Source organism: Drosophila santomea, chromosome 3R, assembly GCF_016746245.2.
Source record: "Drosophila santomea strain STO CAGO 1482 chromosome 3R, Prin_Dsan_1.1, whole genome shotgun sequence".
NCBI lineage: Eukaryota > Metazoa > Arthropoda > Insecta > Diptera > Drosophilidae > Drosophila > Drosophila santomea.
Genome location: NC_053019.2, coordinates 5,726,645 through 5,738,449, shown reverse-complemented (window position 1 = coordinate 5,738,449; position 11,805 = coordinate 5,726,645). Strand labels below are relative to the sequence as shown.

General features: G+C 41.8%; 4 protein-coding genes across 16 annotated transcripts in view; 1 reads left to right on the top strand and 3 right to left on the bottom strand.

The window, feature by feature from the left end:
- The first annotated feature begins 586 nt into the window (after window positions 1-586).
- On the top strand, window positions 587-3,737 carry LOC120453690. The gene is made up of 3 exons (XM_039638510.2): window positions 587-2,029; window positions 3,182-3,361; window positions 3,496-3,737. The coding sequence occupies exons 1-3, from the start codon at window positions 2,002-2,004 to the stop codon at window positions 3,528-3,530; spliced, it is 243 nt and encodes an 80-aa protein (XP_039494444.1). The 5' UTR covers window positions 587-2,001; the 3' UTR covers window positions 3,531-3,737.
- Window positions 3,738-4,063: 326 nt separating this feature from the next.
- Window positions 4,064-7,092, bottom strand: LOC120452901 (ralA-binding protein 1). Of its 2 annotated transcripts, none has more exons than XM_039637359.2 (4): window positions 6,913-7,092; window positions 6,713-6,845; window positions 5,772-6,653; window positions 4,064-5,373 (listed from the first exon to the last, which is right to left on the bottom strand). In XM_039637359.2, the coding sequence occupies exons 1-4, from the start codon at window positions 7,007-7,009 to the stop codon at window positions 4,611-4,613; spliced, it is 1,875 nt and encodes a 624-aa protein (XP_039493293.1). In that variant the 5' UTR covers window positions 7,010-7,092; the 3' UTR covers window positions 4,064-4,610. The 2 variants fall into 2 exon arrangements, with proteins under 2 accessions (XP_039493293.1, XP_039493292.1); XM_039637358.2 differs by having other exon boundaries at window positions 5,772-6,656; window positions 6,913-7,091.
- A 389-nt stretch (window positions 7,093-7,481) lies between these two features.
- Window positions 7,482-8,796, bottom strand: LOC120452020. 4 transcript variants are annotated; one of them, XM_039636066.2, is made up of 3 exons: window positions 8,624-8,775; window positions 8,143-8,334; window positions 7,482-8,069 (listed from the first exon to the last, which is right to left on the bottom strand). In XM_039636066.2, the coding sequence occupies exons 2-3, from the start codon at window positions 8,274-8,276 to the stop codon at window positions 7,814-7,816; spliced, it is 390 nt and encodes a 129-aa protein (XP_039492000.1). In that variant the 5' UTR covers window positions 8,277-8,334; window positions 8,624-8,775; the 3' UTR covers window positions 7,482-7,813. The 4 variants fall into 4 exon arrangements, with proteins under 4 accessions (XP_039492000.1, XP_039492001.1, XP_039491999.1 ...); XM_039636067.2 differs by lacking the exon at window positions 8,624-8,775 and adding an exon at window positions 8,444-8,565; XM_039636065.2 differs by having other exon boundaries at window positions 7,483-8,069; window positions 8,676-8,796.
- Window positions 8,797-10,242: 1,446 nt separating this feature from the next.
- Window positions 10,243-11,805, bottom strand: part of LOC120454264 (sodium/calcium exchanger 3) — a 36,783-nt gene continuing 35,220 nt past the window's right edge. For all 9 annotated transcript variants that reach the window (XM_039639413.2, XM_039639411.2, XM_039639416.2 and 6 more), the window contains one exon: window positions 10,243-11,805. In XM_039639413.2, coding sequence (XP_039495347.1) covers window positions 11,601-11,805 — 205 coding nt within the window. In that variant the 3' untranslated portion in view covers window positions 10,243-11,600.

Here is an 11,805-nt window from a genome sequence, read left to right as displayed (position 1 = left end):
TTGTGGTATATTGATACTGGTAATCCAAATAGGTGAAACCGCCCCTAATTCTTTTTTCAGTGACTTCATTTGTTTACCATGCAATTGTTTACATTCGGTAGGTAGTACACCGTGGAAACCACCGCCAATTGATAATATTCTTCGTGGCGACTGGGTGAATGCGACTTAATGCTGCCTGCGTAGTCGGCAGCTGATAAGTCTGAAAATTCCAAAAATCTAAATGGAAATGCTAAATCCAAAGCGTCGCGTATTCATAAATAACAAGCCTAATATACATATGTATGTATCTGTATCTGGGGGGAAGCATCATCAAAGAAAATTCATAGACTCTGCTGAGTGGAGTGAACTCGTGGCCATCGCAAAGTGAAACAAATAATTTTCATATTTTTTGCCCTGCTTTCTTTTTTATTTCGTATTTCGTCTTATTTGTATTGCGACCTGACTCTCCCGCTCTACAGACTCTATAGCTCTTTAGCTCTCAGATTGCGATAAGCGTGTGCCGAGCCTGTTCGGAAATGCTGACGAAATTTTGAACGCTTTTCGAAGCATCCCGAGCATCTCAGTATTGAGCGGTACGTGAATCAATTGACAGCGGTCAGCGATGAGGAGCAAACTTTTTAGTGACTGCATAAATACATGAATAATTCAAACTCAAAAAACTGAGGAGCAACAACAAGTTGGACCACGACAACGTGACCTGCCTGTAGATTTATCGATCAAACGACCGACCCGACCGATCCACCGATCGACCGATCTATCCATCCGATTTCGGAGCCCTGCCCCGCGTCATCTGGCGTATTCCAGCCCAGCTAACAGCAGCCGCATCCACCGTTCCCAATACCAAACACAAAATACCCAATAACCAATACCCAGTACCCGAGGAAAAAACACAATAAAACAATCTGAAATCAGAAATCAACTACAGGCGAAATGTGCGGAGAAACAAAAAGAAAATTAAAGACGACGACACGAGCGTAAATCTTTTTAGCATGAAAAAATTCTATAAAACTAACAGGCACTGTGTGGTCGGACATCATTCGAGCGCTACGACGGCAGACGACAGCCGCAGATACAGATACAGATACGGATACCGAGATACAGATTCAGATACCAAATACCGAGATACCGAGATACAAATAGCTGGTCGGACGGACAGGCCCTGATTGATTGATTGCCCAGCCCGGCCCCATCTCCTGCCCAAAAATCCAAAATCAAAGCCCAAACCCAAACCAGACTCAAAATCTCTCTGCATCAAAGTATCTGCAACAGCACCGTCATCGGCATCGTCATCCCAGCATCCATATCTAACAGCGGTCAGCATCAGCGTCAGCATCCCAGTACCAATACCAATACCAATCTGAATTCGAATCCCAGTCCCAGCGGACAACGTCCAGCCGTCCAGCCGTCGAGCCATCAATCAGTCACCGAGTCACCGCGCCAGTTAGTCAATCGAATCGACTAGCCCACTCGACTTTTGCTTCTGGCTGGAGGATATCTTCGGTCGGCGCTTTAGTTTCAGTTCGCATTTGGACGCGTGCTGTGCGGCCTCGCCGATAGAGAGATTCGGATCGGAACGGAACTCTGAATACTCAGCTCTCAGTACTCAGTACTCAGTACTCAGTGCTCAGTTCTCAATTCTAAAGTTCTTAATTCTCAATTCTCAGTTATGAGCTCTCGATTCTGAATCAGAATTAGAATCGGAATAGAAAAAGAATCGTGCGCGAATTAATCTACGAGAACCAAAACACTGCCGCACACACGTGTCTGAAGTTCAGTGACAAGCCCCAAATCAGGCGTCTATATTCCATTGAATATATATAAATCGTGAAATCGTAAAACACTTTTAATCAGCTAGAAACCAAGCGCAGGCACGGCATAATTAATTCGTCTGACCCGTAAAGTTCTTGCAAAGCAAATACGATTGTGCAAAGTGTTGGCCATCGCATCGATAAAGTGTAAACTACTCCAGCCAATCCGAAAACTAAACCAACTAGTAACAACATGAAGCTCTCAGCAGTATTGTTGGCCAGTAAGTATAATGTTCTAAAACAACTAAATCTAATTGCCTAGAAAAATTCCACGAAACACCAAAATCCGTGTTGCGCACTGATTCATATTTCATGACGTGAGAAGAAAGAAAAACAGGATATGTATATATATGGAATTTTTTGTCATTAAAATATAATTATTCTTTCGGGGGCTCTCTTTTTTTTTTAATTTAAAGAAATTCCAAACATTTGTATGCTAAATAAACAACATTTTTACGACCCTTTCTAAGAAAATTTGGTAAGCACTAAAGAAATTTAATTTATGTGTTTGCTAAATACGAGGTCAAATTAGTTTATATACCATTTCTTTAGCACAGGGTTTGGAATATAAAATATTCTTATCAATAAAAAATAAATAAATCAATTTCAGTTGTACATATAACAGAGCCACTCTCCTTGAAAACATTTTAGTCTTATTAATTAATTCTTCAAAATACTTTATGAGGGTTATTCCCACAAGTATTACGTTAAGTTTTGTGCAATTCAACAGTCTCCGATTTATAAACTTTTGCATTCCTGAATTTGTGTTTGGCAATCTATTTGAAGGCACATTTCTCTGCATAAATTGCATGCGATTTGTGATGATCAGAACATCTGCGTCAGAGCAAAAAGAATGTGACCCACAAATGTGGCGACCCTAAGCTAATTAATTGCGTGATAAGAGACTTAAACTAACATAGCTCACATAAATGTTGATTTCGGAATGCAATGCAAAGTATTTTGCACAAGTCCAATGAACTTCATTCATATGCAATCGCAAAACCTATGAATGGAAAATTTCATACTTCGATTAGTCATTGGGTTAGACACCCCAGCAACGCAGTTTTGTAGTACGGACTTGGTTCCGTTGCGTGCCGACATGGTTAATTGGGTATGCAGCGCTAATTCCAGGGGACGTCAATCGCCCCTCCCATAGAAAACTCTGATTCGTTGGCATTGCCAGACGCTCTGGCGTCGCGGAGAATCGATGGGCGGACATGGGCGATGTGGTGATGTGGGGATGTGATTGTGGGTGATATCATGGGCGATGGGCTGATCAGGGCACTTTGTATGCGGGTCCGGTTGACGGCCAGTGGTTCTTTCGTATGGCTCCTGCCTAACTAATTGGGACTGATGCCTTCGTCTATTTATAGTTGCGCTGCTTGCCATCTCGCTGGTCCAGTGCTTTGGCCTGCCCGATCCCAGCACCAAGTGCGTCATGGAGTGCGACACGCAGGAGTACCGATCCATTTGTGCTGCGGACGACAAGGGCTCCACCAAGACCTATCGCAATCTGTGCGTCATGAAGACGGAAAATTGCCTCCAGAATGCAAGTAAGTGTAGGGAATAGCGATCCAAATTCCTGCGTATACATATGCTCGTATAACCCACATTATTAGCATAAAATATTTTTAGTTTTATCTACAACTCATTAATAAATAAAACACTTTCCCGTTCTCTTCCTTAGACTTTCAAAAGATCAGCGACAAGGAGTGTCCGTAGAGCTATGGATCCATTGATCTGTAGTCCTGCGGAAATAACTTAATCATGGAGGAGAACGAGTTGACGCGGTTTGGCATTCCGGAGGACTCTTCTTTCTCGCGTGGTATTTGTGTGTGATATTTTTAAGTTGTACTTCAGCGGAATACAGAACACGCCCCGAACGTAATACATAATGATAATGTATTCTAAAATTATTAATAATAAATATTAAATAAAGTAATCATAACACGCAACGCCTAACTCAGTTTCTTGACCATCATAATGTTGACAAGACGTAATAGGCGATGATTTCATTTCCGTTTCACCCCAGCGAACAGCCAATCCGTCGTCTATACTCACAGCGCCCTGATCTTCTAATCTGTGCCCTGTATTTCTCAGATTGGAATTAAGTCATCAGACCGATTTAGAAAATCGGATCTTGATTGTCGGCACACACAAACGCTATTGCTTTACCAGCTTTTACAAATGGCTTTGACGCGACTTATTTCGGTGTAATATTTTGTGATAATTTGGTAATAACAAAAGAGGGAAAATTTGAGTTTTCGTTTTCACTTTTAATTTTTAAAAGCAATAAAGTTGTCTAACATGAATTCTTTGGGGCTTTGCGCCGTTTAACAATAAATTTAGTTTAAAGAAAGCATTTGATCGCAAGTAGACATTGAGATTTAAAATTGGTAAACCTATATACATACATATATTTCGGTGGGTCAAGTTTGAAACAAGCTCGTAATTTCCAAATAAACAATAGACTGACTTTAGGCGTAAGGAATCCATTTTACATTTGACAGTATTTTAATTCTATTTCTTGAAATGAAAGTTTTCATCTATTGCGATTAATAATGGAGACTGTTTAGAACAGTGACTATATTTATAGATAAGTTATGAAAAACTTTTAAAGTTTGTTCATTTGAATATTTTATATATTGAATTGTCTTCATTTACAACATACTGATTTGACAGTCGGAAAAATAATCGACGAAACCTGCCATGATTGCCCAGAAGACTATTTCTGTTTGTTTGGAAGATAGTTGTATCCCGCAACTTGACCCATCCTAGTAATACATTAATCGTATTAATACATTAAAACTGCTGGAGTCGAAGCTCCACTTGTAGAGCAATACAAGCCCGTCGTTCCTCCTTTAGTTCCATGCCAAGCATATTTTTCTTGTGCTCTAGCAAAGCATTTTCTCGTGTGTAATGCTCGATTATCCGCTCATAGTCGGATTCCGGGGGAGCCTGAGATCCCGCGGCCAAGGAGGCCATTTGGCTGTTTATTGACTGCTGCTCGTACAGCTGCTTAAGCCTGTAGACTTCGTTGCGCTCAGCGACGATACGTGCTTTTAGCTCGTTCTGCCATTCCATCAGCTCGTCATATTCGATTTGAAGCCTAAGCAAATTTTCGCGGTGCGGATTTGACTTGGGGAGCAAAATAAAGCCTGTGCCCGGATCAATAGTAAAATCGTTGGGAGCATCTTTCGAGGATACCGAATCGGTATTTGGCTCTTCCTGGCAAATACTGTTGTTCGTAGATACGGCCGGAGTTACTGCAGGTTTGGAATCAGTGGTATCTTCACTGGCTACCGTGGGCGGAGCACAGCTGCTGTTGTCTAATTCCCCAGCCGTCTTTTCCTGTCTCCTCTCAAAAGTGCGCAATTTCCGCTTCAGCTGGGTAATGATGCGCTGCACTTCCCACAGCTGCTCCTCGCGTTTCTTAGTAATGAACCCTGCGTTCATTTCGCTGTGGATCTGGGACAGGAGACTGTCCTGCTTTCGCAACTCCGTCTGGATGTCCTGCGGCGAATCCGGCAGCTTTGGGCTAGCCGATGTGAGCGGGGGCACATACCTAAGAAATAAAATTTTAGTCAGATAATAACTTTGTTTAAAAGTGTGCCATTCTGCCTGATTAGAAAACTGGCGAAACGCGGAAAGCGCTTCTGTTTACGGGGTAATGTGCTCATCCTCGGTAGCAAAAAACTACTAAATCTGACGACTTTTATAGCAACAATCTTATCAACTGACTACAGTGGTGGGAATTATATGGGTGGTTATAGCTACATGGTACATTATACATTTTCAAAACAATTTATATTATTAGATAAATATATTATCTAGAAGATATAAATATGCTACGGCACATACTCGTTGGATTTTAATTTGATCTTGTGATTTTATCTACTTATTCAGGTGATGAATGTGAATTTTGTACCACCACTGTTATCGTGCTTGCCGGTGTTTGCTCACCTTATCAGCTTGACGTCCGCAAACAAGCTGTTGCAGTGGCAAAGTAGAGCCACCATTAGTCGGTGGGACATCTGGAGCGTAGGGCTGAGCAGCATTGCTAGCGACTGGGCGTTGAGCTTGTTGTGCCTTTCCTGCTGGATCACCGCGTCGAAGTGGAGTAGTACCCACGCCAACAGAGTGCGGTTGCACTTTGGCAATTGTTCGAGCAGCTGCTGCAGCTCTGCCTGCTGCGTGGTCACCTTCGGATGAGAGGCTACCTCCTCAAAGCGGGCCACCAAATCGGTGGTCAGCAGTGGCTCCGGCAGTTCGCGCAGGAAGAGCTTCAGCAGACTGCAGGCGGTAGGCAGGTTGAGCTCATCGACGGCGGAGTCGTGCTCCCGGTTGTTGTACAACCGCTTAAAGTGCATCAGACGCGTCTTGATGGGCTCAATCTTGTAGATCTGCTCACACTTCAGGTGATCCTGCAGGAAATCAATGCAGTCGCGCACAACCAGAGGAATGTCCACGCCGTCGTGGCAGCGGGATCGTTCGGTGGCCAAGCTTACGGACACCCCGAAGACGGGATATCCAAGTGCCAGCACTTCCTCCGCGGCGGAGGCGTCGTCCTGCTGCTGCGACAGCTGTTTGCTCTTCTTATCCTTTTTGTCCTTCTTGTCAGCCTTCTTGTCCTTTTCCTTGCGCTTTTCCTCCTTTTCCTTTTTCTTAGGCTCATCACGGTCCTTGTCCTTATCCCGTTCTTTCTCCTTGACCTTGTGGGAGACGGAAGGCTCCTCTTCTGCGTGCTTTGAGTCCTTTTCGGACTTGTCACGTGACTTTTCGCGCTTCTCCTTGCTCTTGGAGCTGGTGAACTTAAAGGTCTTTGACTTTTTCGACTTGGTGGGACTTCTGGGAGTAAAAGAAAAAAATATAACTTGTGTCTGGGTTGGCTGACCTGCACCCACTTGGTGTCCAACTCTTCCTCCGGCGAGCTCTCGCCCTCCAGAGCGGCGTATCCCCGATCCTTGCCCTTTTCCTTCTTGTCCTTGCGCCGGCCGATCAACAAGTCTTTCTTACTATGCTCGTGATCCTCACTAACTGCAAAGGCAAGGTGAACCCATTGATTTTTACCGAGCTTACGCCCACATCTTTGCACTACACTCACAGTCGCTCTCTTCCTTGCTCTTCCTCGACTTAGCATCCGCTGCCTCGGAGGCGTACAGCCCGGGAAACTCCTTCTCCTCGGGACTGTCGAAATCCATGACGAATAAATTACTTCGCCAGCAGTAAATAAATATTTTCGTAAACAATTGGCGTAAACAACATATGCAACAAATAATCGATTAATCAATCGAAATCGCAGCTGCTTTCCAACACTGTTTAGCGTACAGACGGCGCCACTGTGCCATGTAGAAAAAATGTAGTAGCGCAGTATATATTTAAAAAAATCAAATAGAGCGGTACAGTCGAAATCTGAAGTGTGATTCGGTTAATGAACAGAATGCACATTTACTGCTTATTGTAATTTGTGGGCGCCAGAGTGGGCGTGGTCAAAAGTTTACGGCATGTCGATACAAATTGGCAGGACAAATTATAAAAGGAAAATAAATCAAAACAATTGTTCAGGGTGTCGGCGTAACAGTACAGAGTATAGGGCGGCTTGTAGGCCTTATATACAACTATACAGCTCAAGTTTCGCCGTAACGGAACCTAGAATAAAGCGATGCAAAAGAACATTTGGTTTATCAGGTAAGACAATATTCATATTAATGCAGTTACCAAATTTATTACTAAGCGACTTATGTGTACGTATGTGTATGTATCGGAAACACTTCCTTTTAACTGATGCTTACGGGGGGATGCTTACGAGTACGGGGTTGTATAGCAAATAAATTAATCAGTATAATTATTCCGCAACCAATCAAATTTGAGGCTATGGGGGATTAGGACGGATCCATTACCGGCAAGCCAAACAAATGCCAATAGTGCGAGCTGATGCGGCTGATGCAATTGCGCCCGGTGGATTGCGGCATCTCCAAAATGCTACGCAGATTAGCTTGCGGCCATTAGGAACTGGCCATCAGCAGCTGCGAGCCGTTGAGAGCCAAGGATAGTGGCGTGGCCATCGTTGTCATGGTCGCGTTTCCACTAATTGCTCTATTCGGCTGACAGACACTGCCGGAGAAGGCCATAACCAGACCAGCAATCAGGGTCAGCAGGAAAGTCAGGCCCAGGACCCCGCAGCTGAGGCGTCGCACGGTTTGCCACCAGGGATCCAGAGCGAAGGGCAGAAGCTCCTCGAGCGTCAGACCGTAGGAATAGCTGCGAAAGAAGCGGGGAGACGGCACTGTGTAACGAAGTTATTTTTTAATGAAATGCGACGGAAAGCGTTTACTCAGCAGTTGTGAAAATGGGCTCATAATCCTTTGAGTCCTTCTCCGTCGCGGGCACGACAATGATGTGCTGTTGCTGCCGCTTCTGATGTCCTTGTTGCGATGCCAGAAGCGCTGTTTTCTCATTGCAGGACATATTTGCCTCGTGGAATCGTGGATGTGTGCAGAAGAAGGGTATATGCAGTTTATGTCAGCTGTAAGGAATGAGGTTTGACTAAGGCTATGCTTATATACTTAAAAGTGCTAGAGATATTTGTGAAAGGAATTGCTCATACTTCGAAACCATTTTAATATTATACATACATGAACACAACTATTTTTTAGATGCTTTTATCTCTTGATATATTGAAACATACAATAAACTGTATTCTACATAACTGATGTTTGATGTATGACAACTATGGTGTTTTTTCAATATACTTTTGATAAATAATAATGTTTGGCATAAGCGCTTAAAGTTCTAAGGTAGCACACTGCAATCACCAAAGTTAAGAATAGATGGAATACGAATAGATGGGTATCTGACATTCGACACCTTTCTTAGCCGTTTTACTTGTATGATTCTCGGGTACCAGTACCCCAGTACCAGGATTACAAACACTCCCAGCTGGAAATTGCTCCGTTCAGAGCTGGCGGACTACTGGCGACTAGCTGCGCTCTGTCGCAACTTTAATTAGCTTGCAGCTGGGTTGTCTCTCCGACCCGTTGCTTTATTGCCATTGCTGTTTGTCTTTGTGCTCGGTCCGGATTCCTGTAAACAACTTTATCTCTACGGGCCGTGTCTACGGGCTCCGCTCATCTTCCGCAACCGGCGGTTGGTCTTATCTGGAGCCGTTTTTTGGGGCATTACATAACCGCAGCCGAGAAGTCGCCTCCCCCAGTTTCCCATAGCGATAAGGATAAGCCCAAGATTCAGAAAAGTGAAAAGATCACAGCCATATCGATCGGTTTAATGTGTTAGTTTATTGGGATTCGGTTGGTAAACATGCACGGAATACATATATTCGAATCCAGTAACTTTTTAGGGGCTAGGCTCTATACGATTCGATAAGGTAATACGATAAGCCATACTCATTCGATTCTCAAAAGATCCTAGCTTTCTTTACGACAACGGGTATTTTCTTATTGTGAGTACGAGTATATATTTAAATATGTAGCTTCCGATTGGGTATTTTCTTATAGCGTGTTGAAGTGAGAAGAGATACGGTTAGTGAGATCGGTGGATCGTCACCCCAAGCATATGCTACATAAAACTACATATGTACGAGTATGTGTTATTAGATCTTTTCGACTATTTGCATACTTTATCGGCTTAGTAAATACGACTATATGTTTGTTGCTTTGGTTTTTGGGTAAAATCACATTCATAAGTACACATCTAAAAATGCAGGTATAATTTGAATTCGAAAAAACACGATAGCAAACAGCAAATGTTTAATATTGTACAATATTCATACATATAAACTGCTTGGTCTGATTATCAAAACATATATATTCGAATCCTATCAACTATGGTACACATACGTAATTAATTTCGAAATTCGTCAAATGAATAGGAAATTATATAAACAACGCAAGGTTAATCAGACTAACTAAGACATACAGACTCGAACCCAATTAACTATCTGTGCAGCTGATTTTGAAATTGTTTAAATCAATACAAAATGTTTAAATACGCAATCAGTAAAGTGGAACCAATTATTTGCTAAAGTAATATGCTTTTTCTTTTCATTCAGATACGCTTTCTACTCCTAGTTTTCTAGAAGTACCTACACCCTATGTCGGAAGCACTTAAATCGTTTTATTTGCCTTTGCCATTAAAGATAATCGTCTGTGGTAATTTGTTTGTATGCTTGCTTATATATCTGGTTATCCTCTCTGTCGTATTGTTACATTCACTGCCCCTCAGCACTTGTCCTATACTATTCGCTTTATTCGCACTATATTGATTTCCTTGCCACGGATTTCTTACTCTGACCCTGGTCGATTTTTCGTAACCGTCTGTTAACTGCATTTTGTATATCTCGCGATCTATGAAAATCCTAGTAATATTCAGACATCGTCTGAACATCGTTTTAATAAGGAAAATAAAAAGGCAACGATTGAAATAAATTTAAAAAGAAATTTAATTATAGTAATATAGTAATATAGTACATTATTATTTATTCATGTTTGTATATTTTTTAAATTGTTTAATAGTTCGTATATGTATGCAGTAATTAGTCATCAATTACGTCTAAATTTGGCGCAGTTTTCTCAACGAGTTCCCCGTATAGTTGTGTGACCCCAAATGTATAATACAAATTTATGCATGTGGCTATAAATATCATTAGGCTCCTCTTCCCAACATTAATTTGCTAGAATTTTGCTATATGAAAAATAGTACAACATTATACAAAAAATATGTACCTGCTCGTTACATTTGGTTTACAATCAATTCTAGTTATTCTGCTTATTATGTCGGTATTGTTTTGGTGTTTCCTTTAATATCCAGATTTCTCTACTTCGATCCCAGCGACGTAAGCAAATAGAAAGTCTTTTTTAAGTAAATTGATTAGTGCTCACTGGTAGTACTCGTAGTTCTTTATAGTGCAGTGTGGACACACTGGTGGTCTTTCTGGCTAACAGGTAAACGCTAGTAAGTAGTGCCGCCTTTTGCTTTGGTCAGAGTTAATGAAAGTGTTGCTAGTTGGACTTGTGTCGATAGTGTGTGGTGACTAGAACTAGTTGTCAAGGAGGCCCCTATTTAGTAGTAGTAGTTATAATTGTAGTATTTGTAGTAGATGGCTAGAGGGACTGCGTTTCTTCTTGGCTAAAACCTTTAGATTTCTTCTAAAACTTACACATGTATTAAATTAACAATGGTATTCGGCAAATGGAGAGACAATATCGAGTTTGGAGTACGGAATCAGATTTAAACTCTAAATCGATTCCGATTTTCCCGTTTTGATTTCATGGGGTCGGTTAAGTACAGCCTTAACAAACAACAACAATGACTTAAGTTTTACACAGAATGATATAATAAATATAATCGTATTCTTTATAAAGTAAATTAAGTATATATGGCATAACAGTAAATGATCTCGTTACTTTTACAAGATTGCTGAGCCGTGGCAGCTTTTCTGTATTTACAATTTAATATATGAATAGAGACAATAATCGTAAAAATGGTTTTTATATAAGCCTGGCTTAAACCTAGTTAAACTTTTAAATTTTACTTTTAGTATTAACATAAATTTTACACAAGAAATATTTATATATCGCGCCGAGCACATTCGTATATATATAAATCAATTTCATAAGTTTACATATAAAAACTGCATCTACAGCATCTTTCGATAGCTCCTAAGTATCGGTTAGCTCTGTCCTTCTTCGCATAGATCGTCTCCAATTTGACGGAAAAATCCAACGCCAATGCGAATAACCAAGCCGAAGTCATTCCAACGCGACTGCGGACTCCTTAAACCCGAATGAAATCGTAGGCTTCCAGTATGCATATGACCACGTAGAACACCCACAGGAACACCAGGATCGCTGCGCTGATGTACTTGGAAGTTTTTGGGCCGCCCAGCTCGGCGCCAATGCCCTTGTGCCAGCGCCGGAACATGATGAGCATGATGGCAATCAGGGCCTCGCCGCAGAAGAGCGCCACGGCAAATCCAATG